The 27070-nt window shown below is 39.2% G+C and overlaps 1 protein-coding gene and 1 long non-coding RNA gene across 8 annotated transcripts; one reads left to right on the forward strand and one right to left on the reverse strand.

Annotated features, from left to right (window-relative positions):
• ALG5 (ALG5 dolichyl-phosphate beta-glucosyltransferase) lies at positions 1–26920 on the reverse strand. Of its 7 annotated transcripts, none has more exons than XR_006544171.2 (12): positions 25731–25889; positions 22105–22276; positions 21668–21714; positions 21263–21331; positions 20774–20866; positions 19101–19214; positions 14103–14162; positions 9156–9307; positions 4491–4560; positions 2247–2332; positions 1528–1595; positions 1–199 (listed from the first exon to the last, which is right to left on the reverse strand). XR_006544171.2 is itself a non-coding variant. In XM_006057545.4 (10 exons), the coding sequence occupies exons 1-10, from the start codon at positions 26626–26628 to the stop codon at positions 84–86; spliced, it is 969 nt and encodes a 322-aa protein (XP_006057607.2). In that variant the 5' UTR covers positions 26629–26920; the 3' UTR covers positions 1–83. The 7 variants fall into 7 exon arrangements, 3 of the variants coding, with proteins under 3 accessions (XP_006057607.2, XP_006057606.2, XP_006057609.2); XR_006544172.2 differs by lacking the exon at positions 4491–4560 and adding an exon at positions 5377–5501; XR_006544170.2 differs by lacking the exon at positions 4491–4560.
• On the forward strand, positions 9305–12491 carry LOC112578467. The gene is made up of 2 exons (XR_006544174.2): positions 9305–9678; positions 11802–12491. It is a non-coding gene; the product is annotated as an uncharacterized LOC112578467 (long non-coding RNA).
• Positions 26921–27070: the final 150 nt, after the last annotated feature.

Consider the following 27070-nt stretch of genomic DNA (forward strand, 5'->3'; position numbering starts at 1 on the left):
TTTATTCCAGCTTTAAAATTTTAATTTTAAATGAAATAATGTGACACTGATACATAAGTATACAATCAAAGATAGCAGATAACCTAATTCACTTTCCTGGTTTGTTCAAGCCTCCAGGCACCAGTCAAATATCGAAGTCGTATAAAAAGTAGATCCTTTCCCATCTGTAGCCAGCTCCAAAAGGGAACTAATTTAGAACCTGTAATTTAAAAGTAATTAAAAATAAAAATAATTTCAGAGGAAAATAGAACTGTATTTTAGAAGTCAATCTACACCATCTTTGTGAGCTTCTAGTCACCATAATTTGTATTATCTGTATGTAAAATATAATTTGTACATATAAAAATGATTTTTTGGGGGGTAAGTCTTCATGTTGTACACACTGCTTTTCAGTTTCATGCACTAGAGAACTGGGCACACCTCGTACATAATACAAGTACAGATTAATTATCTGAGATAAGAAAGCCAAGACAGAAATCCAAATTTTACTCTATTTCTACTAAAGATTCTAAATCAGATAAAAGAAATACATCTTAGCTAGGCCACCTTCTTGTCCAGTGGTTGTCAAATGGCAATATGTCAAGCCCAGTTGACTCCATGAGATTTGCCTCTTTGAGCGTGTTTTAAAGCTTAGATTCCTTTATTTTACCCCTTGGAACTGTTTTTTAAGTAAGTCAGCAGTAGGGCCTCCCTCCCCTCCAGCTTCAGTTAACTGGGGTGCTGGGTGGTCAAGTGACCTGGTCAGGACCACAGGACAGTCACTGACAGTTTCCAGATTTAAGGCCAAATGCTCTGGCTTTCTCTTTTTCTTCCCCCCGCCCCGCCCAACTTCACTGAAGTATAATTGACAAATAAAATTGAAATGTATTTAAGGTGCGCAGTGCGATGATCTGATACCAGATACACTGTGAAACGGTTACCACAATCAGGTTAACACATCCACCGTAATTTTATTTAAATCGTGGACAAGACAGTTAAACATCTTTAAAACCAAAGTGAATGGTTTCTCTAAAAACAATAAAAACAAAACACCTTGATGTGAAATAAAACTTGGGAGGATCTAAACTGAGAATTTCAGATGGCCCCTGCTCGAGCAGGGAGTCTCGAGCAGAGGGTCTGTGGATGATGAACATAAAACCTGCTCACTGAGTGAAATGGTTAATGAGATTTAATACTCAGCTACCTGAGAAATGCAAAGTGAGCAAATCATCTAAACTGAAACGTAGTGTACTTTCCCCCACTTCAGCTTCCCACAGAGTCTATGCTGGGCACAGAGCAACACAGACACTTCAATGGAGCTGATCACAACGGGTCTGAGCATCCTTTCACCTGCTTCCCTTCCCAGGTGGTCTGCGCTGCTACCATGGAGATGAGTCAAACTGCTGTAAACTCAGTATGATTCAGCAAGACTCCCAGAGGTATGTATAGTTTGTATGGTTTCTAGACTGGTTCTTAAGCTTTTTCTGTCCCTAAACATCTCAAGTTGCTTAATACCACACTGACTTTTCAAGAGGAGGCCATGCTCACCTGGAGGAGAGGTAACTGAAAGTCTCCAGTAATGCTCCTCCCACACGGTGAATTAATTTGGGATCATTCTAAGGTAAGCAAAGGAGAACACTAGAATATATTTTGAATTCTAAACAGTGAGATCTGTTTAAGCACTTCTGAATAAAAATTATCAGGAATTATGATAGATTTCACATTATTATAAACCTTAGAGATCTTTACATTTTTGGATGTATATACAGATACTAGCTAAAAACCAGCTGTGAATGGATTATGGATATTTGGAGTAAAAGCAGCTATAATTCTTCATTTAGCTTTGCAAAGTGGTTTGCAGGTATTCTAAACTCACTGAGCAATGATATAACACAATACTAAAAAAAAAGGTATTATAAAAAGTAAAGTTTACTCCAAGACCATCCACCTTGCTTGTAGCCCGAAGTCATCACGATCCTGTCTACTGTACAAGTTTTTACTGAATTTCTTAGGCAAGCCAATAGGCCTAATGAAGACCCTAAAAAGAGACTAAAAAAATCCAGAAGGCAGTAAGCCAGCTGGAGGCAGGTAGTGGGGATCAGTAGGCAATACTGTCTATGAAACTGCCTCTCTGAGTCAGGACAGCTGAGTGGGCCCTGAAGGGGGGCGAGGGGTGACAGGAAAGCCAGCTGACATCACTGGGCAACTGCATGGTCTGAGGTCTTCCCCTGACTTAAGATCAGCTGTAACATAAACAATATGCTCACCTTCAATTTCAGTCCAGTTGACAGCAATTTCTGTTATTGGGATTTTAAAGAACTGTGCTATGTAAAGCAGTTCTACATCAAACGCCCTGAAATAGAAAATATATGGCTATTTATTTTTAAAAAGACAAACAGAGTGTAACTAAATCTCTACCTTGGCATGTTTTAAAGAAGCTTACGTGGCAGATTATAAAAGCTTATACTGTAAAAGTGAAGGTCAGATAAATGTAAGGTCAAATAAAAGTCAAGGAGTGGAGGAGTTTCAAGGCAAATAAAAATGTTGTGTGTCACTGTGTAACATTTAAATGAGAAATATGGCCTCTCTCACAATGCAGAAACGCGCAGAGGTAAAAATGTTCTCTTGGTGTCTAAGAGAAAATTTAATCCAAGAGAAATTTTTAAGATTGATGGTTTTCACATCCCAGCTTTAGCTAGCTCAAGATATAGAACTGATAGCATTTTAAACTGATTAAGAGAGCTGATAAAACAACCACTGAGAAGCACTAGGAATGTTCTCAATCACTTTAGAGCTGCTTGATTATGTTCTTCTACCATCCAAGAACCAAGGTTTCATCTCCAAGTACAGGGTCCCTGTGGCCTACCTTCCGCCTTCGCCTTCCCAGTGCTGTCCCGGACTGCACAGTAGAGGCAGCTGGCGAAAGTGAAAAGCCAGTTTCGGCTGGTGTGAAAGGCCTGGTGGGTATAACTACATACGTACAGAGAAATCATCTCCAGTTTCAATTCCCAGCTCAGGCTTCCTTCCACCTGTGAAAGGTTCTTAAAGATCCTCTTCAGTCAGTCCTTTGATTTAGGTCAAATCTGCTTCCCTTAACATTTCTGAATCCTGATATGTTGGATTCTTCCAGCATTCTCCACCAGTTGCTTCCTTGCACTGGCATTAGTACCACTCCCTGTGCTGCACTTCTCCATGCTTTTGCCTGTCTCTAAAGGCACTGAAGTCTTTCACTGTTTTGCTTTCATTCTTGAGACATTAACACCCTCTTCTCACTCCACTTTCTCGACTGCACAGAACATACTTCAAACTTCCCAAGCTTGATTTTAAAATATTAGCACAAATAGCAAAATGCCTCAAATCCATTTCCATTTGATTTCCCTGATCCCAAGCAATCTGAATTTGGAGTTTTGTTTTCTTGGCTGCAATAATACCAATGTCCATTATGCAACTAGTTTAAATCCCAAGTGTCTGGATAATTCAATATGAAAACTTTTTTTTTAAAAAACATGTAGTGCTTTTTCTTATCCTAATAAAATATTTACTTAAGATGATAAAACCATCTACAAAAGTGTTCTTTGTGTTTCTAAAAGGACGATGTAAAACTTCCGTTAAATAGAATTGTGATACTCATGAAAGAAGGAAACAATTTGAATATTAAGCCTTGTGCTTAATCCTTCACTCTCTCAACACAAAACCCAAAAATTACCTAATGGGCTTCTGAGTTAGTTCTAATGATATTCAATAATTTGATCAAGATTATTAAATATTTCTCCAAGGATATCAGTATAGAATCACTGACTCATCAAAGGCACAACACAAGAATGATGAATGAAAAGGAGTGGGGTGAAAAAGCAGCTGAATAACTGAATTTATATTAAAAAAACTGAAAGTGCTATTCATCTTCTAAACTATTATTTTTATTATAGCCTTCACCCCTTAAACATTTTAGATATGAGGTGTTTATTAAAACAAAACACATTACCATATTATCAATAAAAGACCAATCTGGTACCAAAGCAAACATTATAATTAAAATACCAAGTCCTTCTAGCTGGATAATAAAGAGATGGGTCATTCTCCAACTAAGTGACTTCTTGAGCTTTTTAAGTGTGGAGAGGGTGAAGCCGCTGTGTTTTCTTTTGTGACTTAGTTCCTGGTATATCTGTTCCCTTATGAACAGATCTATTTCTGGAGAATGAAGAGTGTGCTGACTCTGTTAAACGGCAGATACACACATACCCTCCTGCTCCCTCCTGAAAGACCACTAAAATTAAAACGACAATGAAAGGATAGTAAGACAAGAACAAAAGATGATGAGAGTAGCAAAAAAAAAAAAAAAACATCTGAATGTTGGAAAGCAGCTGGACAAGTAACCAGGCAGAGTGGACAGCAGCAGAGGGAGAAGCCCAGAACAGCTAATGGTCACAGAGGCCCCTGAGGTTCAGACATCAGGGGCCTCGAGGGACCTCTGTTAAGTGGAGGTGCAGTGGGCTGCAAACTGGAGGACTCACTGAAAATCTGTATGAGATTCTCCTTTCTTCCAATTGGTTCTGTAAATGCTGGCAGCCAGGCTCATGTGTCCTAGGCAGGAGATTGAAGGATCTCACTTTAGTGAAAATGACCAGCCTCCAAACACAGTGACAGCTGGGAGTTACCCATACAAAGTGGCCCCACTCGTTTAGTCCACAGTGACATCTACCAGTTGGTCAGAGTTCTTTGACCATTCACACAGCTACTGATGAGCTTTATAGGGTCATACTAAAGATACCTGAAGGTAAACTTTAATGATAGAAATAAACATAAAAAAACTGGAGCAAAAGAAACAAGGCAAGGAAAGAAGAAAATCTCAAAGTGTTAAATGAGACATTAAGAGACGTAGCGGAAGATACTATAGTCGTAAAACAGAGAAGAATGAATACTGGAATACAAGAGTTGTAGGAAATTGCAGTTTTGAGAGCAGAGATAAAAATTCAAAAGGAAGGTTAGATGGTAAAATCAAGGAAACCTCAATAGAAAAATAGGAAGGAGAAGAGAAAATAAAATTAGAGGATCAACAGGGAAGTTCTACATGTGTTTTACAAATGAGAAGAGAGAGGAAATTGTTGAAGAAAGGATTAAAGGACATTTCTGAGGAACAAAGGACATGGGTTTCCAGAGTTAGAGGCCCACTGAGTTCTCAACAAAATGCATGGAAAACAGCCATATTAAGTCGCTGAATCATGACATTTCAAAACACTCTGGAGGAAAAAAAGGCTTCCAAAGCGGGGTGGAAACAATATGCCACAGAAGAGAATCAAGATTAGATTATCGACAGAACTGGACTTTTCCACAGAAACACAGAGTGCCAAAGAAAACAGAGCAACGCTTTCCAAATCCTGAGGAAAAATGATTTCCAACCTGTAACTCTTTCTCCAGCTAAATGGTACACGAGCATGAGGGTGGAGTAAAGGCACGTCTCCGCACGCGGGGTCTTGCAGTGCCTGCTTCACATTTTCAGTAAGTTTCATAGAGGATCCGCTCTACTAAAATAGGGGGGAAGCCAAGGAGGATGAGATGGAGGACAGGAGCTGCAGCAGACCAGGAAACAACTAGAAAGGAAGAGCCGACGAGATGTCTCTGAGAAAAGGATGGAACTGAGGCCTAATCTGATGCCTCTGGGAATTCACGGTCCTGTCAGGGTGAGCATGAGGAAGTGTCAGATCCACAGTCAAGAAATGCCAACAAAAAGCTCCAGGCAGTTATTACCTTCAGGAAAAACAAAAAGTACTACAATTATATGGGTCTATAATCTCATGGCATGCTACAGATCAAATCTGAATTCTCCTTACCCAGCTAGAATGATCAACGCTGAGCTGAGCAAAATTACTGTAGAACTTCAGTAGGCACGTAAGTGTGGAGGGTAAACAAGAGTTTAAGAGAATACTTAAAACATTCATTTCCTACTTTGGAAAGTAATAACTAAAACTGAAAAACTGAGACACAGCTATGCACTTTGTTCTGAGTAGGAAGCAAATGCCACAAGCAAGCGGTAGAGAAATGACAGTGGCTGCGGTGAGGGGGCGGGGCGGCGGCAAAAGGAGGTGGGGCCAAGGACGGCGCTCTTCCTATAAGCCCGACGGGATGGTTTCAAATTATAAACATGAATAGCACTGATTAAAAATAAAAGATATTACTTACTAGAAGAAGGTACAAAGAATCCATTTTAAAAATTACTCATAAACGGGGTCAAATTATACCTTAACGTTAACTGGGAAGACTTCAGGTGAGGTAGAGTTCAGAGGATGGAGATTATATATATTTATATTTAGCATTTAATGTTACTCATACTCAAGCAATTCTGAATCAAAGAGATGGCTGCAGTCTTTCAACTTGGGCAATACAGTGTGTATTATACCCTGATGTTTTCTAACACCTAGAAACTCTACTTGGATTTCCTGAAAGTTATGAGAAAAATTTCAGTGAATCTTTAGACTAAGTCCTCTTAAGAAAACTGTCTAAGGTGACACCTACATGGAAACGAGTAGATGCACAATTTAATTTCTAAAACTTACACTGCATAAGAAAAAACCCACATCAGCTCTATAGTGTTTCCTGATTGAAGTTTAAGAACAGAGATGTTTAAATAAAAACAGTGAGACATTACTGCTTATCAGGCTGATACATGCCTATTTGATGGTTCTCCTTTATGGGTACAAAAGAAACATTATTGGATCCTAAAGAGAGATGTGAGAGGTTAAAATTTTAAGTCAATCAAATCTCAAATAAGTAATTAGAAAGGCGTGCACATGAACATAAAATTTACAGAAGAAAAAAAAACAAAACACATTCTTTAACAAAAAAACACATAAAGCCTGGGAATGGTGCTGGCCAATAGGGCAGCCACTATCCACGTGTGGCTGGTCTAAACCGATAGGTACTATACTCTCAAGACACAGTACAAAGAAAAGAACGTAAAATAGTTCAATATCTTTTTCATACTGAATGCATGCCAAAATGACCATGCTTATATTGTGCTAAAGATAGTATTAAATTTCATCTTTCTACTTTTTAATGTGGCTACTACAAAGTTTAAAATTACAATATGGCTTGCATTTGTGTCTTCTATTGTATTTCTCTTGGACAGTGCTGCCTTAGAACAATCCTGACAAGGAAATTTCATGATTTTAAAGTCATCAAGCCTAAAACCCTACTGCTCTCCATTTTTAAATCCTTCCTTTCAAACTACAAAGAACCTAGCTCTTTGACCCTAGATTTGGACATAACCACCAAATGAAAAATACCTACAGCAGGGGTGTGTTTCTGGAGTGGCTTCTTAGAGTCTCTGATTTTGGAGTCCATTAACTATCAGTATATTTTCTTCTCCAAGAACATAACAGAAACATGCATTTAAATTTAAAGACCAAATATAAGTACTTAAAAAAGAAAATTTAACCTAGGGAAAAAGGATTTAAAAACATTTTAATTCTGAAACTCCAGTTTCTTTAAAGTTATTTGGGAAGATTAGATGACATCTATTTCTAGGGGGTAACAAATATTTGCAAACACACGCATGAAAGTTATACAGACTACATGAATGAATATCTACTGGAATAATTATGCAGACTCCTGCCACAAACAGAATTCACACAGAACCCAGAACTAGCACTGAGTATTAATTCTTACAGCAATATTTACTGAGTAGCTATGATGGGTCAGGCACTCTCTTAGACAGTGAACTATACCATATGTTAATATTTTATATTCTGTCATAAATGTTATGACATTTAATCATCGCTAATCCATTTACTTTTTTGTTTTTAAAGTGTGCAACCAACTAGGATTTTCTGCTCTTGTGGAGCTTATGTTTTAATAGAGAAAAAGAAACATTACACAAATAAAACACTACAGATGTGACAGGTGCAAAGGTTTATGGTGCTCCAACAGCATACAGTAGGGGCATCTGGTCTACTACAGAGAGTGAGGGCAGGTTGTCCTAAGGAAGATCTGAAGGATAAGTGGATGCTGACGGAGAGGCAATGGGTGGTGAGAAGGGAAGAAACTGCATGTGGAGACTCAGGTGGGCAAAATCATAAAATCAATATTGATGCTGATATCATTATCACTCTCAAGGCCCAGGGAAGGCACTCAAAGGCAATGGGAAGCAAAGAGGTGTGTCTGATCATTTCTAATTTTTGAAGAGATCCCCCTGGCTGCAGCACAGGAACTGATGTCCTATGGAGCTTTTAATTCTGAAACTGGAGTTTCAGAATTAAAATGACCAAACTGATGGTGGTGAAGAGGAAGAGAAATGAAGGGACAGTTAGAATGACTCCAGGTTTCAGGCTTCTGTGTCACACTGTTAGTCCCTAAATAGGCTGAGAGCTGACGCGAGGTCTGGGATGGAGAGAGGCTGAGAGAACAGTGTATTTTAAGATAGAGTGCTCTGAAGTATTGAATGTTGCTGATGGTTCATCAAGATGGTAAGTAGTCATATTAAACAAGACAGCTGGGTTTAATGATAGGAGGGTAATGAGATGTCTAGATGGGGGGACGGGTGAGGAGTGGCAAGTAGGAAGATGGAGACAATGAATACAGACCATTTTTCCAGGAGAAAGTTGGCTGTGGAAGGAAAGAGGGCTGGGGCTGGAGGGGTGCTGGTGGCTGGTGTCAATGGAGACCATGTTTTTCTAACGGTGAGGGAAATTTAAACTTGAAAAAACTGATGAGAAAAACATGGTTGAGAGAAAAGGCTAAAGACACAAGAAAGAAAGTAAGTGAACAGGCCTGGGTTCTTAGAAGGTGGAAGGGGATGCCGAGATCCAAGAACTGGCCTTAGGCAAGAGACGGAACTCACTCCTGTCAAAGAAAAAAGAGAAACTGGAAACCCTTTTCTGCTTTGATATTTCTGAATTTTTCTTCAAAGGAAAAAAGGAAGCTTAAGGAAACAGGATGTTTACAGGCCTCTTGATTGATACTGTCTATAATTAAGGTGAATATATAACTTCATACCCTATATTGGGTTTGAGATTTTAAAAATAAGAACCAAACCAGTATAGGCACAGATTAAGTTTAAAGATATAAGTATGAATTTTGTTTAAACCTGGAGCTTCATTATGAGAATACAGGGTTGCTTCCCATTAGTTGGAGTAACTGCTGCATAAGAAGACATACCAGACACACGCCGGTTAGGAACCTACCATCGTTCAATGTGGAGAGATGAAAACGTCCGTGACGCTGCTTCTCGAGTTAATAATTTGAACCCACACTGTGTGTCCCTGATTCCTTTGACACAAAGGAACCACACCAGAAAGTGGAACCCATACATGAGAAGAGTACGGAAGTAAGAACGCTGCAACAAAGACAAAATATAAATGACTTTTGCATTTATCTATAAAGGAGACACTGAAAACAATCTGACTGCAGAAAACTGCAATTTAACTGACTGGGTAGCTCTCACACATGAATACCATCATCCCATTAGCTGCCCTGGTGAAGTCTATTCTAGACGCTGAGGATGCCTACTGCTTGGAGCTGGGCAGGGGCTAGAGAAGTAGTTACTTCCTTCCTGGAGGTTTAGTCAGACAAGAAGAATCACAGTGACTGTGGGAGCCAAGGCTTCAGAACCCTGCACAGCAGTTGGGGGCGCTGCTATGAGCAAGAGGAACATCTCCACTGTCTTTTGTGCCTCTGTGCCCCAAACATATTTTAGTTTCAAAAAAGGTGAGTTACCAGAATATCTTGGAAAAACGAAAAATGAAATCAACCTGAAGTTTGATACCTGGCTAATGAGAATACAACAGCAGGGGTCAGCAAGAGTGTTGAAGAAGCCACAGACCATCAAGGAGTTTGAAACAAATACCCAGTCTCCCTAATTAAGTATGACAGATATTTCTGATACAATATACTTTAACAGGCTAAGTTCTTTAATATTTTGGAAATTAAATTTAAGTAGTCTTTTGTCTAAGTATTCCCTATTGTTAGCAGTCATTAATTTTATTATTAGTAGTAACACAACATGTATTTTATTCTTAAAACAATGAAAATTTAAAAGCATAAGAAAAACAGATCAGTAATTATCATGGCAGTCAAGACTTTCATATTTAGGATTAAAAAAAGATAAGATCTTTTAAAATTTTCTATAATTATGATAATAGAAACCCATGGAATGATATATTACATATGCACGTAAGAAACCCAGTAAAAGTCTATGCAGAATAATATCTCATCCTAGTAAATCAAGGTCCTTCCCTCCTTTTGGCTTTTCTTTTTTATTACTGTAATCTTTAGGATCGTTCTTCATTCACATGACTTTTTCTATCACCAAGGAACAAAATCATGACTCAACAGTCACATAAGATGACCTAAGAGAAAAGCCACTGCACTGAGCAGGCCTGTATTTGAATCCTGGCTCCATTAATAATTAGGCTGACCTTGAGCATGTTACTTCCACTCTCTAAATCCCACTTCCCTCATCTAGAATAAAAATGCCTGCCTCACAAAGGTAAAGATTAAATGGTATAATATTAAAGTCTTTAGCCTGGTGTTTGGTACAGGAAGTAACAGACACTTAATAAATGCTTTTAATAAGGGAAGGAGGTTTGAAAGCTCACTTTAACCTCCTGACTGAATTTCACTAGTGTATTAATAGGACAAGAAGGGAAGGAAGAATAAAATATCAAACTTATCTAAATGGACTGAAACCAAGTCTTTGGAAAGCTCTGACACTTCTCCCTGGTCACCTAGAATCATGAGTTATGTTTTGATGTAAGTATGTCTTACCTCGCTAAGCAGACAGGACAGAAACCTCATCTTAACATACTCTGGGAATCTCACAACAGCTTGCTCAGTGCCTTCCATTTAAAACATTTCCAATAAAGACTGGTTGGCTGACTAAACCTCCAAAAGAGCATTTATGCTCAGGAAAGGAACAAATAGAAATCGAAAGATAGAAAAATAAAAATTAAAAGGTAGAAAAACAATACCTATAAACTAGTTCTCGAATGATTTTTAATGTGATTGAGATGAGCTTACTAGTAACCAAATAAAAATATTCATGACTGCTTTTGCTTGGATGTTAATAGAAGATTTTTGTTTGTTTTAGGATAATGGCTATCTAAAAAAAACCAAAACAAAACACAAACATGTGGAGTTCACATGAGGACTTTAACTTATTTGCTTTCTAACATATTGAAAAGTGTAACAATATAAACAACAGGATCTTTAATTTTTAAAACTTGAAAAAAAATCTCTTAAAGTTTAGAAGACATATAAAAATACAGACCTATTTAGTTAAATGAAGGTAATAAAGTCACAGGAGAGCATTCATTATATGAACTTCTGAAGTAGATATTTTAAAATATTTACTACTTTAATACTAACAATAATTTCTAATATTTATGAAACACAAACAAGGAATTCAGGTGAAATTTAAAGCTGACTGGTAATTACATTATCTTAAAAAGAGAAGTTAAAGAAGTCTCAAGATTTAAGCAGACTCTTCAAAATATAACCTAAAGAGATCAAACAAGCAGTAATGGATTCTATTTTGAATCCTTTAAAAATGATAAATTTGAGACTACCCAGACAGTATAAACACAACTGTTTCAACTGTTACACAGAACATATGGGCATATGAACACATTTAAGGATGCTTAAAGGACCCCACCAGTGCTCTATCATGCACGTTTGTCTTCCAAGAGGGCAACAGAACAGATGGTAGGATTAACTGAGAGTATGTATAAAGGTGTTTAGGAAAGGTAAGTCTGAAAACTACACAGTTTAGCTACCAAAGTTGCTATTTACTGTGTTAATTAATACTCCTGTAACTTTCTCACTGTCCACAGATCGATCACCATGGAGGATCTGCATCGCCCGTAGCATGTTAAAAGAACCCAAGTGTCCAAGAAGTGGACGTCCATGCCGCAGTTTCCTGGACATGTGGCCAATGGATGTGTTGCCCCTTGGAGATTACCTTCTCTATGACAGACACAGTTCTATGAGAATCACCTGGGCTTACTCAGCAGGAGTTATCCATAGTGGCTCCAGTAGATAACTGCTGATCAGTTTACCCTTTCTCTCTGGAGCAGCTGCCAATTCTACAGAGCCCCAAAGCACTATGTCAGTCACTAAGTTTTAGAGATGGAGGAATGGATGGACAGACGACAAGAGAAAAGAGATCCTGGGGTAGATCCCTTGATGACTGGTTAAAAGCAGCACTAAGTAAAAGAAGGTCCAAATTCAAAGAGTTTTCAACTAATGGAAGTGAAAAGAATTTACATCGTTAAAAACAAAACCAAAAACCATAATTCCCTTCTATTGCCAACAAACAATAACAGGTCCCAACCATTTCTTTTCTAGATTACTTTAACTGCTTCCTATTTCTCCAATCTTTTTCCTTTCCAAGTTTATTATAATTTTTCCCCATTTATATATTTTTTTAAAAAAGGAAAAAATTTACTCACAAAACCCTTAAATTAATATGTCTGTTTTCATTAAGTGTTTTTGTTTGAATATATTTTTTACACAAACAAGTATACTGCATTTATAGTATCATACTGTTTTCCATACAACCTAACATTTTAGTATTTCCCTATATTATTATACAGTCTCCACTGTGAAGTGAAGTGAAGGTTGCTTAGTCCTGTCCGACTCTTTGTGACCCCATGGACTACACAGTCCATGGAATTCTCCAGCCCAGAATACTGGAGTGGGTAGCCTTTCCTTTCTCCAGGGGATCTTCCCAACCTAGGGGTTGAACCCAGGTCTCCCACATTGCAGGCAGATTCTTTACCAGCTGAGCCACAAGGGAAGCCCACTAGCATCTATTTTATTGCTGTATGCCATTTCATCCAGGGGAAATATGTACAGCTTCTAGCATAGGGATACAGTATTTTATAGTTTCTAGTATTTCACAATTAAAAATCATGTTCTGAACATCTTGCACATACACTTTTCCTTTCCTTATCTCTTGTGTATCAGTGAACTGATGAAGTTGGACTAGCTAGCCTCTAAATTCTTTCAGCACTAGACTTCTAGGAGTTTGATATTCTCTATGGTTAACAGGTTAACCTTTTCCAAATACCAGTAAGATTTCATAGGGTTACAGAGTTATATTTGGACTAGATGCTGAAGAAGATACAATAATTTATTTCTTAAATTAAAAAAAAAAAGGAGAGTTCAAGTTTTCACATTTGAGCAAAATCCTTAAGGGATTTAATGGTTCTGCTATCAGTATATCTTGGGAAAGAATTAGAATTTTTTCAAGTCCTATTTCAGAATCACTGAGGGAAAGGGTCAATCTTATATTCCACTGGTTCTCAAACTCTGGTTGCATAGGGTGACCTGGGAAACTTAAAAATGCAGACTCTTGGCTAGAATCTGATTTAGTGTCTGAGACTGGCCTAGGAACGTGCATTAAAGAAAAACACAAAAAAAACATGCCCCAGATGATTTTGACCTTCCTCTGAAAACTACAGCTTTATGCTCAATCTACGTGACCACTCTAGCAGATGAACATATAACAATATAATGGACAATTACTGAGCCTGATATATTAGGTCTACATTTTTACATGAAAAAGAATTAAAATAAAAAACACTGCATAGAATGATTGTTATATTTTTTCCTTGAAGTCACTCCAGCTTCTTAGTCTAATCTGTAAGTTACCACCTGAAGAAGTTAATGTCTTTACTGATTTTTTTAATATACTGAAAAGGGCAGCACAACTTTACTCACGTGAAGTTATGTTGCTTTTCTAGGGGAAACAGGTTGTAAAAATTTAAACTTTGAATAAAATTTAAAATATAGTATTTCAGTGGGCTGACATGAGAAAAACTAATGGCAAGTTCATTGGTTCCAAAACACATCATTTGGAGAAATTTGCCTTATAACTGAATGGGGACGCTCTTTGTGTCTTCAAAAAAGAGCTGCTTGCACCTAAATCAAAGTGAAGTCTACAGTCTCCCTTTACACTCATGAAAAAGAAAAAAAAAAAAAAATCAATTCCTGTATGTGCTAGTATTTCCTTTTGAAGGAACCTCATTTTTATGAGATTAATTATGAAAGCTTAAGCTTATTTCATGCTAATGTATATGTAAAAAAGAAAGAAAGAAAAAAAAAGGATGCATGATTGATGAAAGCCTCACCTGAGCAATAGATTCTTTTTCCAAATGAGCTCGAGATCCACAAGCGATAGCCATTTGATCCTGAAGGAAGAAGCAATGAAATCAGTATCACTAATAAAAACATTTGCTTTCAATGTAAATATAATATTTTTTAGAAACTATTTTTTTAATGTTAAATATCTTTAAAGGTTTACTGAGGAGTTCAGAATCTTAAAGAAGTCTAATTGTATTTACTGAGATGACAGTTTTCCCTGCTAAATATAAGAGGCATGGATTATTTCGGAATTCATATATTTAAGCGATTTTTCTAACTGAAAATACTTTGTCAATATAATTATAAGAAAAACTAGTAGTATTAGAAAGAAAAGGGTTATCTGTAGATAGTGTGATTTTATATGTAATCACTGCCTTATGGAAAATCCAAGAATATCAACTGAAAACCGATTATGAATAAGAGAGTGTATATAAGAGAATGTAAAAGATGAGTGGGCACAAAATGAATATATGTATATTTTAGTCTTATATGTAGATACAATGATCAGATAATCATAATGGAAGCAAAGACAATATTAATAACACGAATAAAAAGGAAAAATTTATAATCTTTACAAAAAATGTAGCAAGATCTAAATAAAGGAAACATACAAATGCAACCAAAGGAAAGAAAAATATCCAATCACAGAGGGCAGACCATGACCATGGATGAGAGGATGTGATTACAGCATTAAAAAGGCAACTCCCTAAGCTAACCTTTAAATTTAAAGCCATGTCAATTGAAACATAAAAATATTTTTTCACTGATTTAGATAAGCTAATTTGGAAGTTAATATTGAAAAATAAAGAACCAAGAAGAGCCAAGAATATTCTAAGAGTGAGAAAGGACTAGTGCCAGAGGATTTAAAGTTACATTATAAAGCTAAAAATAATTAAAACTAAAGTTGTTGTTGTTGTCGCTAAGTGTGTCTGACTCTTTCACAACCCCATGGACTGTAGTCCCCACAGGTCCCTCTGTCCATGGGATCTCCCAGGCAAGAATACTGGAGTGCCATTTCCTTCTTCAGGAGATCTTCCCAACCCAGGGATTGAACCCATGTCTTCTGCACTACAGGGGGAATCTTTACCACTGAGCCACCAGGGAAGCTAGAAAAACTAAGGTGCTATGCTGTGCTTAGTCGCTTAGTCATGTCTGACTCTGCAACCCCATGGACTGTAGCCTGCCAGGCTCCTCTGTCCATGGGATTCTCCAGGCAAGAATACTGGAGTGGGCTGCCATACCCTCCTCCAGGGGATCTTTCCAACCCAGGGATTGAACCCAGGTTTCCCACATTGTAGGCAGATTCTTTACTGTCTGAGCCACCAGGAAGCCCAAGAATACTGGAGTGGGTAGCTTTTCCCTTGTCCAGGGAATCATCCTGACCCAGGAATCAACCAGGGTCTCCTGCATTGCAGGCAGATTCTTTACCAGCTGAGCTACCAGGGAGCCCGAAAAACTAAGGTGTGTATGTTAGTCACTCCGTTGCGTCCGACTCTGTGACTCCAGGGACTGCAGCCCACCAGGCTCTTCTGTCAATGGAATTTTTCAGGCAAGAATACTGGAGTGGGTTGCCATTTCCTTCTCCAAATGATCCCAAGGAAGGCACAAATACACAAATCCCAGAAGAATTTATCAACTTGACAAGAAAATCTTAAAGATTATTGCGTGGCAAAACAAGAAAAATCCAACCACATTAAAAATTAAAAGACAAATAAATTGGGGCAAAATACAGCAATTTATATTACAGACAAAAGGTTAATTTCCAAAATATATAAAGTGCTCCTACAAATTATTAAGAAAAGTACTCAACAACTGATTTGGAAAGAGGTGAAGGTTATAAACACAAATTCACAAAAATAGGAAGTGGAAATACCTTTTAAATCACTGAAGAGATTCCTACCGCAATCATACTTATACCAAGAGCAATGTAAATAAAATCTATTAATTTTTTACCATATTGTACACACACATTCTATATAGACAGCAATTTGAAAACTGTTATCTCAATTACAAATATATACATAATTTGATGCAGCAATTTAAAAGCTAGGGATTCTTCCCATAATAAACTTGCATTATGTGTAAAATGACATCTATATAAGGTTGAACACTTCAGTATTGTTTGAAGAAGCAAACCTGTACGTCCCTCCAAAGGGACTGGCTATGGAGCTGTGAAAGAATAAGAAGGATTCTGATGTACACAGACGGCTCACTCTCCCAGATAGATTGTGAAATGCAAACAACAGGAACAATACACAGTGTGTATTTAAAAAATAAAGAATACAACATCCATCTTCTCGGTGGACATGTGGAAATGGATGACACTAATTTCTGAGAGTGACTGGGTGACTGAGAAAGGCAGAGCGAGGTTCACTGCATACCTTCTTATACTATTTGAACTTTGAACCATTAATCAGAATAAATTTAAAAAAAGTGTTCATTGTAAAGAAATTGGTAAGCATATAAATTTACATGCATATGGAAAAAAACTTATTATAAAAATTCATGCATAATCTTGCTACCTAAAAGCAGGCATTGCTAACATTTTGTATTATTTCCTTGTGTTTTTTTTTGCTTTTGCTCTCCTTTCTCAAGTACTATTTACCCCAGTCTGGGGGAGAAAACCCACAAAACTGGCTTAAGAAATCACTCCCTGATGCTAGTCCCACTTGATTCTATTTAGAATAGTTAAACTACTAAACAGTTCAGTTCAGTCGCTTAGTCGTGTCCGACTCTTTGCGACCCCACGAACCGCAGCACGCCAGGCCTCCCTGTCCATCACCAACTCCCGGAGTTCACCCAAACCCATGTCCATTGAGTCGGTGATGCCATCCAACCATCTCATCCTCTGTCATCCCTGTCTCCTCCTGCCCTCAATCTTTCCCAGCATCAGGGTCTTTTCAAATGAGTCAGCTCTTCACATCAGGTGGCCAAACTACTAAACAAGTGATCATCATATACTTTGCTCAAAAAATTATTTTATAAGATCAAACATATTTTTATTGAGGTAGGACACTACAGGTTAGGAAACTGAAAAGCTTTACATTAAAAAAAAAAAAAGATAAACTACTTGGAACTGTAGATCCCTATTTCATTTGTTTGTCATATAAAGCTCTACTTGAATTATACACATTTAGTTCACAACCTTAAAAGAATAATCATCTTCAGAGAAGGGACTGCAGGAAACTTTAAAGTTCACCAGGTAAGAATAATTAGCCTAGAACACGTGACCTGGTTACTCTAAGAGGATACGCAAGAAAGAAGTACCGCTGACCCTTGAACAACACAGGGTTGACCCGGGCAGGTGGAGGGAGGTGCGGTGCAGGCACTCCTACACCCCTTTTGTTGTTCAAGGGTCAGCTGGAGCAGCAGATTTCTTACTGCTGCAATTAAAAATAAAACCAGCCAAGAAGAGACCAGTGGAAGCCACTGAAGAACACGCTGGCGATCCTGTCAAACCAATGCGGTAAAAGACATTTAAGTTAACTTCTGCCATCCAGTGAGTCAGTTGTGTGTTCATTAGAGAACTCGGCAACTCTGAAATTCATGTTCCTGCTTCATTATTTTCAGAACTATTCTAGTCAGTTTTCATTAGGGTTTAAGGAGATACATGTGAGGCATGCTTATGGGCTTTGCGGCTCAAATGGATTGAAAAGGAGTACCAATGACATTAAAGATAGAACAAGAGCCTGTATCCTGAGAAACTGAAATTGAACATGCTGATGTGTAATAAATCCAGAGCCACATTTCCATTTCTTAACAAAGCAAAAGAAATACAGAAGCAGAGGTAACACCTCTCAAGAGGTACAGAGGCACCAGTATAAGGATGGGAGTCAGGATGCAGTGGCAGGATCTATTAGGTGACAGTGTCATGTCGTAACTGGATCCTCCCCAACTTTGGTAGAAAATGACCAGGACGATAAGAAAAAGAAATCTGCTATTTAAAATCTGAAATAACTATTGACAGGCCAAAGTCGAGAAGACACATGGAAAACAGATAAAGTTCTATGCAGCTTTGTTGGGTTACCTGGGTGCCTTGCTGCTGTGAGATTTTTGTCATTCCTGTACAAGGGTGCACAGCTCTGAGGGATGGATCCACACCCAGCTTGAAGCCCTGACAATGGGGAGCCCTAGAAACTTCTGCTAAATCCTGGGATACAGTGTGTCAGTGAACGGTGTCCATAGGCACTAACTCATCCTCAAAGTCTGAATCTTTCTAGATCAGGAGTATTTGGTAAAAAGCTCAGAATATGGTAAAGTTATCTTCTTTCTCTAAATGGCTTTTAAAGGCTAGAAATGGCACCAGGATTTTCTTTCTTTCCTCAACCTTTACTTTTTTTTTTTCTTTTAAAACAAATGTTGATACTGCCTTTATTCATAATTGCCAAACGCTGGAAAACTGTCCAAATGTCTTCCAACAGTTGAATGGATAAACAAGCTGTGGTACAGCCCACAATGGAATACCACTTAGCAGTTAAAAGGCACAAATCACTGATACACAGCAACTGGGATGAATCTCAGATGCGTTATGCTGAGTGAAAGTCAACCTCCACTTTTTGAAATTGTGGCACAAACAGACACGTAATCTTTTTCGAGTGGTTGTTGCTTGTGTTTTGTTTTTGTTTCATAAAAATAAGATTCTGTGATCCAGTGTCATTTCATATCTCCACCTAGAAATGTCCATCTGTGCTTTTACATAAAAGATTTAGCTGAATATGCATGATAAATGTTAAAACTCTGGTGGGAGTAAAGCAATTTAAAATTGAGAGAGATGGACAGAATATTAAATAAGTAATTGTAAAGTGAATCTCAGAAAATCAGTGAAAGTAATTAGCTCTTCTGTGGGACTGCATATAGGAATTTCACACCCCCCCCCCCCAAAAAAAAAATTCCCCAACTGTTTAACTTAAAAACACCATTTTGATTTTACTTTAGGCCCCCTCTGTTCTTTACTGAATATCATTTAAACTATATTCTATACTCACTGGCCAAGGCTGTAGATCATTCAGTCCTTTTTCTAATTTCTCAATATCTGGAAACTTGGTGGCTCCATCAGCATCTGCCATAAGGATCTTTTTACCTCGAGAACTGAATACACCCTGTATGTCAACATTTCAATTAAAAGAAAGTTGCTTAAAATCAAAGTTAAATTTGCTGACATAGCAATTTGTTCTGCTTTACTTAAAATATCCAAGAAAGAAATATTAGGTATGACATGGCAGGAGGTCAAAGTTCCCTGAAAACAATTGATAAGATCATTCCAGAAATATCCAGTGTCTACTTCATGATTTTAAAAACTTTGTGAGGTCATACTACTAATACCTTGGAAAATACCGAGATGAGAAAATAGATTTGGATAAAGATATGCTGCACCAGTAAGAATAAAAATGTAAAATACCTTCTATAAATATTATATCTGTATTATGTAAGTACAGTGACACGTAACAGGGACCAGGGCCTCCTTAAAGGAGTATATGGAGAAGATATTTGTGGAGAGATTGAACAAATATAATAGAGACAGCTTTGCTGTGGAATGCATCATAACATGACAGAGCCTTGGTATTTTTTACTATGGGATCTAAAATGTTTAAAATTAATTGTTCAATAAAGAAATGTAGAATGCCACTAAAATTTAGGGAGTGTGGATATATTCAAACATTACTTTAGGCATCTGACACTTAGCAAACTTATGCCACTCAATTGTGAACTGATCAATCTTTGGGCAGAATATGGCCCTACCAGTGCATACTTCACACAGAAACTATGCATCAACTCTTAATTTCACAGTGCATTTGAATGAACACATTGTTTCTTAAGTATAAATATACTGTCACTTAACAGTGTGCCTATAAATAAGACACACATATACAAATCTCGGGGGCTTCCTCAGTAGCTCAACTGGCAAAGAACCGCCTGCAATGCAGGAGATCCCAGTTTGATCCCTGGGTTGGGAAGATCCCCGGGAGGAGGGCATGGCAACCCACTCCAGTATTCTTGCCTGAAGAATTCCATGGACAGAGGAGGCTGGTGGGCTACAATCCATGGGATCGCAAAGAGCTGGAACACAACTGAGTAACTAAGCACAGCACAGCACATACAAATCTAGACAGAAATTGGATCATCTATTCTACACGATTAAGCCACTTATTAGTAAATGTGATGTCTTTTTATCATACTCATTAGAATATGGGTGAAAAAGCAGAAATAAAAAGTTGTATTTAACATCTGAACATCATATATTAAGTTTTCGAAAAGAGAAACATTACAAGGTACAAAATCTGTAGCTATACATTTGCGATTAAAAAATAATAATAATAAAGGAGTAACTCAGTGATACACGATAAGGGGGTTTCTTGAATGTGGGTGACCCTCCTGATTCTACCACTGAGGGCCTCCACCTCACTGCTAGATCAAGATGAATACTTCTTTCCGAATCACCCAGCACATTATAGCTATGGCATGATATTTTCTTTTTATTATGATCACATTATATATACATATATGTAAGAAGTTATTATTAAAAGCAATTTACCAGCCTTATTTGAAAGGCTGGTATTGAACCACCAAGTTGCAGAATATACATGTGCTGTAATCGACAAAAGAGGCTATTCAAAATACCTTCATATTTCAGATAAAAATGTTGAAATTAGGTTATTACCATCCTAATCGCTCCGCCCTTTCCACGGTTCTTCACCAGCGTTATCACTCGCACTTTGTCACTTCCGTATTTCTGGCAGTATTTAAAAGCTACCTGTCAAATTACATAAAAGTCAGAATTAAAACAAATTTGAATTCCAAGACAGTAACAGAAACTGGGTTTCTGATTTTGGCTTAAACACTTGATATTCTAGTTGCTGCCTCTTTGTGACCGGGTGACACCCACAGCGGGTTCTGGTGGCCTAGAGAAGCTGCTGAATTCCTGGGGCCAAGATCCGAGCCTAACTGCTGAGGTCACAGCTCCCTTTCCTGCAGAGGAGACACCAGAGCAGGCAGTGGCTGTCTCTTTTTTCTTGACTCCTCTGCCTAAGCTACAGAGCTTCTAGAAAAAATAAAAATAAAAGCCACGTGCTCCTTGACTGTTACACATTTGTGACTGGGTTCCCAGAACTGCTTAAAGACCTGTTTACTTGTCAGCAGCCAAACTTACCTTTGAAGTCTGGTCTTTGCTGCCATCGTCAACTATTATCACCTCGTAAGTGAAGGTGGGATCTTGTTTCTGCAAAAAGCAAAAATAAAATACCACCATTTGGCATGGCCGACATCAAGAATTCTAATCAAGTTGTAAGAAAGCTAAAAAAACAACTAGTGTTTTTTTTTACTGTTTATGTGTATAAATATGAATATAAATTTAAGTGTACAAAGCACACTTACAGAATGTAACTGTACAAAGTGTATAACATGTAAAAAGGCCAAGGCAACAGGCTGAGCACAGAGGCCAGGGCCTTGACAGCCTGAGAATGGCCGGCACCACCTCTCATTGCGGATCCAGTCTGGGGTTCACAGCTTGGTGACCTGTTCTAGTATTAATTAGATATCAGAGAAAACATGATACCTGTCTGTCTTCCAGATAACCCAGAGCTTCATCCATCATTACAGGCACTTTAAGAAAAAAAAAAAATATATATATATATATATACACACACATATATAAATTGCTTTTAAAAATCACTTTATCCCAGCACACAGCTTATGTATCAAAGAAGCCTGGCTAACTAAGCCCTCCCGGGCTGTCCCCCCAGAGGCTATTTCAATCTGGAACGTCTGTCTTCTGCTCCTCTCTTGCTCATCACGTCTCTTCAACACTTCAGCCTCAGACTGGATGCTCCTTTCTCGTCTAATCCACACTCATCCTTTCTCGTCTAATCCACAACCACCAACCGTGCACACTCTCTACATCCCACAAGTATCAAGGCTCTGGCCAAGTCCAGATTTTCAATTTCCTTTTCTTCCCAAACTACCCCCTTACCAGAAGAATCAAGGAGGGCTTACACCGTTTTTCTTCATTGTATGAAGGCACGACCACAGAAAGCTGTTTGGTAGGTGAGTCCTGAATGCTGGGTAAGGCTTCCCTCTGGCCCCTGGCATTTAAGAAGAACTTCTCTTCTTCATGTCGATGAAGCTGTGGCATCTCTGTAGCAGTTATAAATGCAACAAAGGAAATCTAAAAGCAGATATGTTTATAAGAGATTGCATTGTGGTGACCTTTTAAAACACGTGTTATGTAGAATAGGGGATTGCCTGGTGGTTTGGATGGTAAAGGATCTGCCTGCAATGCACGAGACCTGAGTTTGATCCCTGGTCAAGAAGATCCCCTGGAGGAGGGCATGGCAACCCATTCCAGTATCCCTGCCTAGAGAATTCCACGGACAGAGGAGCCTGGTGGGCCACAGTCGATGGGGTCGCAAAGAGTCGGACACGACTGAGAGACTAACAGTGACATTAGAATATATCGTTTACATGATGCTTCCCCCAGGAGGTGAAATATTTACTGTTTTTAGTCCATTAACAATGGTCTGGAGGTGACTTCAAAACTCCAACCCTTCACCTCTTCTTGTAAACTGATTACTGTTGTCCTTTCTTCCCTTACTAAGCCCAGGAGGCGCTCTGTGTCCTGTCATGCCCCAGGCTTCTGTCATCTCAGATCTAAGAAGGAACAGTCACTACGGAAGTGACACCTACCCCGAGATGCCCTGAAACCCAACCCCTTGCCCTACTCCCCCCAGAGCCTCTGTGACAAAGGACACATTGCAGGGAGAGCCTGTGGGTGAGGGCAAACCTCTCACTCAGGACCAGGCTGATTCAGGGTTGCAAGGAAAGCGTCTGCCAGCCCCAGAATAAGGACAAAAAAGCTGAAGAATATATATTCATCCCAGATTTCAGTTCAGAACACAGAGTTTTTTGGAGTCAAGTATCAAATTTGGAGCCTGTAAGGCACTATGAACTGCTAACATTATATAGCCCTCTTCCAGATTCACTAGGGAGCTGGCTTTGGAAATAACCATTCTTTGCAGCACTGTTTCTACTCATATACTTTCTGCTTTCAAAACAATCAACCTACCAACTTTTGGAATGCAACTCATTTGTAATTCAATGACCATTTATAACATCCCACTGGAAACATACTGAAATTGAATGTGCTTCTGGTTAGCATGAGTATGAAGGCAGTGTGCCGCCTAGTGGTTAAAGAGTTCCTGCTCTGTACTCCAAGCGCCCAGATTGTGGTTACTAAAATCAATTTCCTACTACAAGTAACCAGTGCTCCTAAGAGAAATGGCTGATCAAGTGGAATAGCAGTCAGGCTAGGAAGCTACAAACATAATGACAAAGTAGCCAACTTGACAGGGAAGAATTGAAGCTTCAAAAAGAATAACTAGCGCAGTGTATCAAAACACAGGAAAAACTTTATATCATGGGTTCCTAATGATACTGAAAATAAAAAATTAATTAATCACCTTTGTAAGAAGCCAGGGAACCATCTCATTATTTTGAAAACTTGCCTTTTATCTTTACCTTTTAAAATATGAAAGGTATTTTAGGATAACTGAATAGCTGAGGGTGAGTTTTTTTCATTATAAAATTCTAGGTAACACGTGAAGGAACGATACAATTATAATATTCTACTCTGCAACCCCCAATGAAACAGTGGATTTAGGCAGTGATCATCAATGGCTGCTAAAACCATTAGGTTAATGACAAACTTAATGATTGGTGGATCAAGCTAGTAACTCCTGAAGCTGTGAATCCCACTAGACACCAAGAAAATCAGACATCACATGCTTCCTGATACGACACAAAAGGAGTGATCAGCACCATTCACACACTTCTCTTGATTCAAACACAAATATGCGTTTCATCAAATTGCAGCTGTAACCAGCAGTTCACAGGAAATTCAGGGGACAGAGCAAAATGTTAAAAGTCACCTAAGGGATGCAGTTAGTAAAATCCAGATTGTGAGAAATTCGACAGAACAAATGACTGTTTATGAAAGACAAGAAAAAAAAAAAAGAGAGAAATTGTTAAAGAGACTTGAGATAAACTGATGTAGTGCTAAGTGTGTGTGGATACTGAATGAAACAAACCAGTTATACAAATACAAACCAGTTATACTAATACAAAGGCATTTGAACCAACAGTGTATTTTAAATCACTTAACAACATTAAACTTAAAACTGCGATAACCTTATTGTGATTATGTTTTTAGAAGGGGGTCCTAACTTCAGAGAAAAATGCTTAACATTTACAGATAAAATGTTATGTCTTGGATTTGCTTCAAAATTAACTCAGAAAAGAAGTGGGTAAAGAGACAGTGCAAAGATTATATATGAAACAAGACTGATGTGCTGTGTAATGATTCCCTACTCTGGCATCTAAAAAAATGAAGTTCCACTAGTTGGGTGACATTTGCCTCCATGAGTCCATGTTTCCAACGTCAGCTTCCTCACCAGTCAAGGGAAACTAATGATAACATTTCTGTCAGATGTTGTTTAAAAGATCAAAAGAGATAATACAATATCCAACATATTGGAAGTATTCAATAAATGGAAGCTCTTATAACCACTTTGAGCTACTAGGATCAAAAACTTCTAGTACAACCTCTTGAAGTGCACATATAACAGGGTCAACACAAGACAGATTCAACCTAGGATTCTGTCACACTCTGCCCCACCAAAAACCTGAAAAAAACCAACAAATCTCCATATACGACTAAGGGAAAATAGACCTCTTAACTCACGCAGACACAAACACTAAACATGTCAGGATACATTGCTTGTTCTCTACCTAAACTACCTCTAAGCTGTAAATTCTGAGAAGCTGGCCCAGTGGCCTCCCTGGCAATGCTACTACCTAGGCTGCTAATCTCAACGTCAAGGAAGCGGAAATCTCTCCCTTTACTAACTAGATGGCGGGCCCATTCCAAATTATATGGGAGAAAAGTTCACTTGGCAAATTTTCTACTGCTTATGGATCAGGAAGTGTTACAACGTTTCTGTGTTTCCACAGTAGTGGCAAAAGAAAATCTGAGTTTGAATACCATTGTACTGTTTCGTGCAGATGCAGTAAACTTAGGGTGCTGAATTCTGGGACATAACGACCCCCAACCATACGGTAACACCAAGCCTTGACCAGCTTGGTCTTCCTGATCCGCTGATTTATCTACTCTGCTAATAACTGGCTTTGGTCAGTCCTGTCACCACTTTTCTATTTGCTTAACTATACCAGGAAAGAGAGTGTCTAGAAAGCACACACTTTCTGGGGGGCTCAGGACCTCCCCAGGCAGGGCCAGAACTGCAGACCGGGAGGGAATCTTGGAGAGGTCAGGGCTGAGAGGGCGGATGGGCAGAAGGTCCGGGAACCAGGGGACTAAGAGAAGACAGGGTGGGCATGTCCCAGTGAACGCAAGTGCCAGGTTCTGGGCACGCAGGGAGAAGGAGCTCCAAAATAAAAATAAAGAACGGAAGGAAAGGGGGTGTGAAATTCTGGGGTCTAGGCTTGGGGAAACGTGGTGCAAGAACATGTCAAAGAGCGGACAGCTCGGAGGGGAGGATGCCTGGCGGCCGCGCCTCCAGGAACGCAGTGAGCCCAGGCCCGCGTGTGTCCCCATCCCCTCTCCTCACCAGAATCAGGGCCGCGGCGGCCAGCGCCGCGCCGAGCACCGCCAGCTGCAGCAAGAGCGGAGCCATCCTCCATGCCGGGCCGCCAGCCGCCCTATCCCGCGCCTACACACACGCGGAAGTGCGGCCGCGCAGCCCCGCCTCCTGCCCGCAGAGAGGCAACGCCAGCTGCGCGCCCGCCGCCCACAGCGTCACCTCGCGGCCAGACCCGGTCACGCCCGGGGACCCGCGCTGCCCACAGCGCCACCGCGTGACGGGACGAATGACTATGTTGTGTGCGAGCGCCTCTGTTCAAACCCAGTAGCGTTGTCAGAATCAGCAAGGAGGAATAAACGGATGTCCACTTAAATTGAATTTCAGATAGCAACGGATCGGTTTTTAACAGCATTATTAAAATATAACACACACTCAAAGTTCACCCATTTAAGAGCCTTTTGTTATATTAACTTTGAAAAACTGATAAAACAAAATTTCCCATTTTAACCAGTTTATGTGTCTACTACAGGGACATTGATTGCATTCACAGCTTCCTGCAGCCATCACTACTGTATATTTCTAAAACTTTCCCAGTTCTCCCCCAGCTTCTGGTAACAACTAGTAACATGAACAATTTTGCGTGTACTCTTTGTTCACCTGACATTCAAATTGAATCGGATGCCCTGCGTTTTATCGGCAACCCTTTCTAGGAAGGAGGTGGAGTGGAGGTTTTGAGCCACGACACAGGCCACAACGAAAGTTGTTTCTTTGGAGCCCACTCTTGGCAACTGCGTAATGTAACCTGACGTGGATAACGAGCGCATAGAATTTTTAAATTTTCGGTGCTCGAGCAGGAGGCTTTTACCTGGAAGAAGGCAAGCCCAGGGCTCAGCCTAAGGAGGAGGGGGAAAGGACGCTGAAACATTGGAATAATGCTCCACGCTCAACACTTGATTCTTTGCTATAAGGTCGGTTTTCTCTGAAACTCTTGAATGGTGGGGTTCCCTGGTGGTTCAGCGATAAAGAATCCGCCTTCAGTGCAGAAGACACAGGAGACATGGGTTCCACCCCTGGTTTGGGAAGATTCTCCCACTCCACTATTCTTGCCTGGAGAATTCCAAGGACAGAAGAGGCTGGTGGGTTACAGTCCATCAGGTCGCGAAAAGTCTGATTCTACAGAAGAGACAAAGCACGCACGCTTGAACTATCAAACTGTTTCTAAACAAACACTCGTAACTTCCGTAAAAGCCGATTCGCCAAAAAACGTCAAGGTCAAGAAAACCTAAAGGGGCATCTGGCTAGGGGGTTGTCGAACCTAAGCCATGCGGGAAACCGTTCTCACTTCTTCTACCTCTACTCTGGCCCAT

The sequence above is a fragment of the Bubalus bubalis genome, chromosome 13 (assembly GCF_019923935.1).
Source record: "Bubalus bubalis isolate 160015118507 breed Murrah chromosome 13, NDDB_SH_1, whole genome shotgun sequence".
Classification (NCBI taxonomy): domain Eukaryota; kingdom Metazoa; phylum Chordata; class Mammalia; order Artiodactyla; family Bovidae; genus Bubalus; species Bubalus bubalis.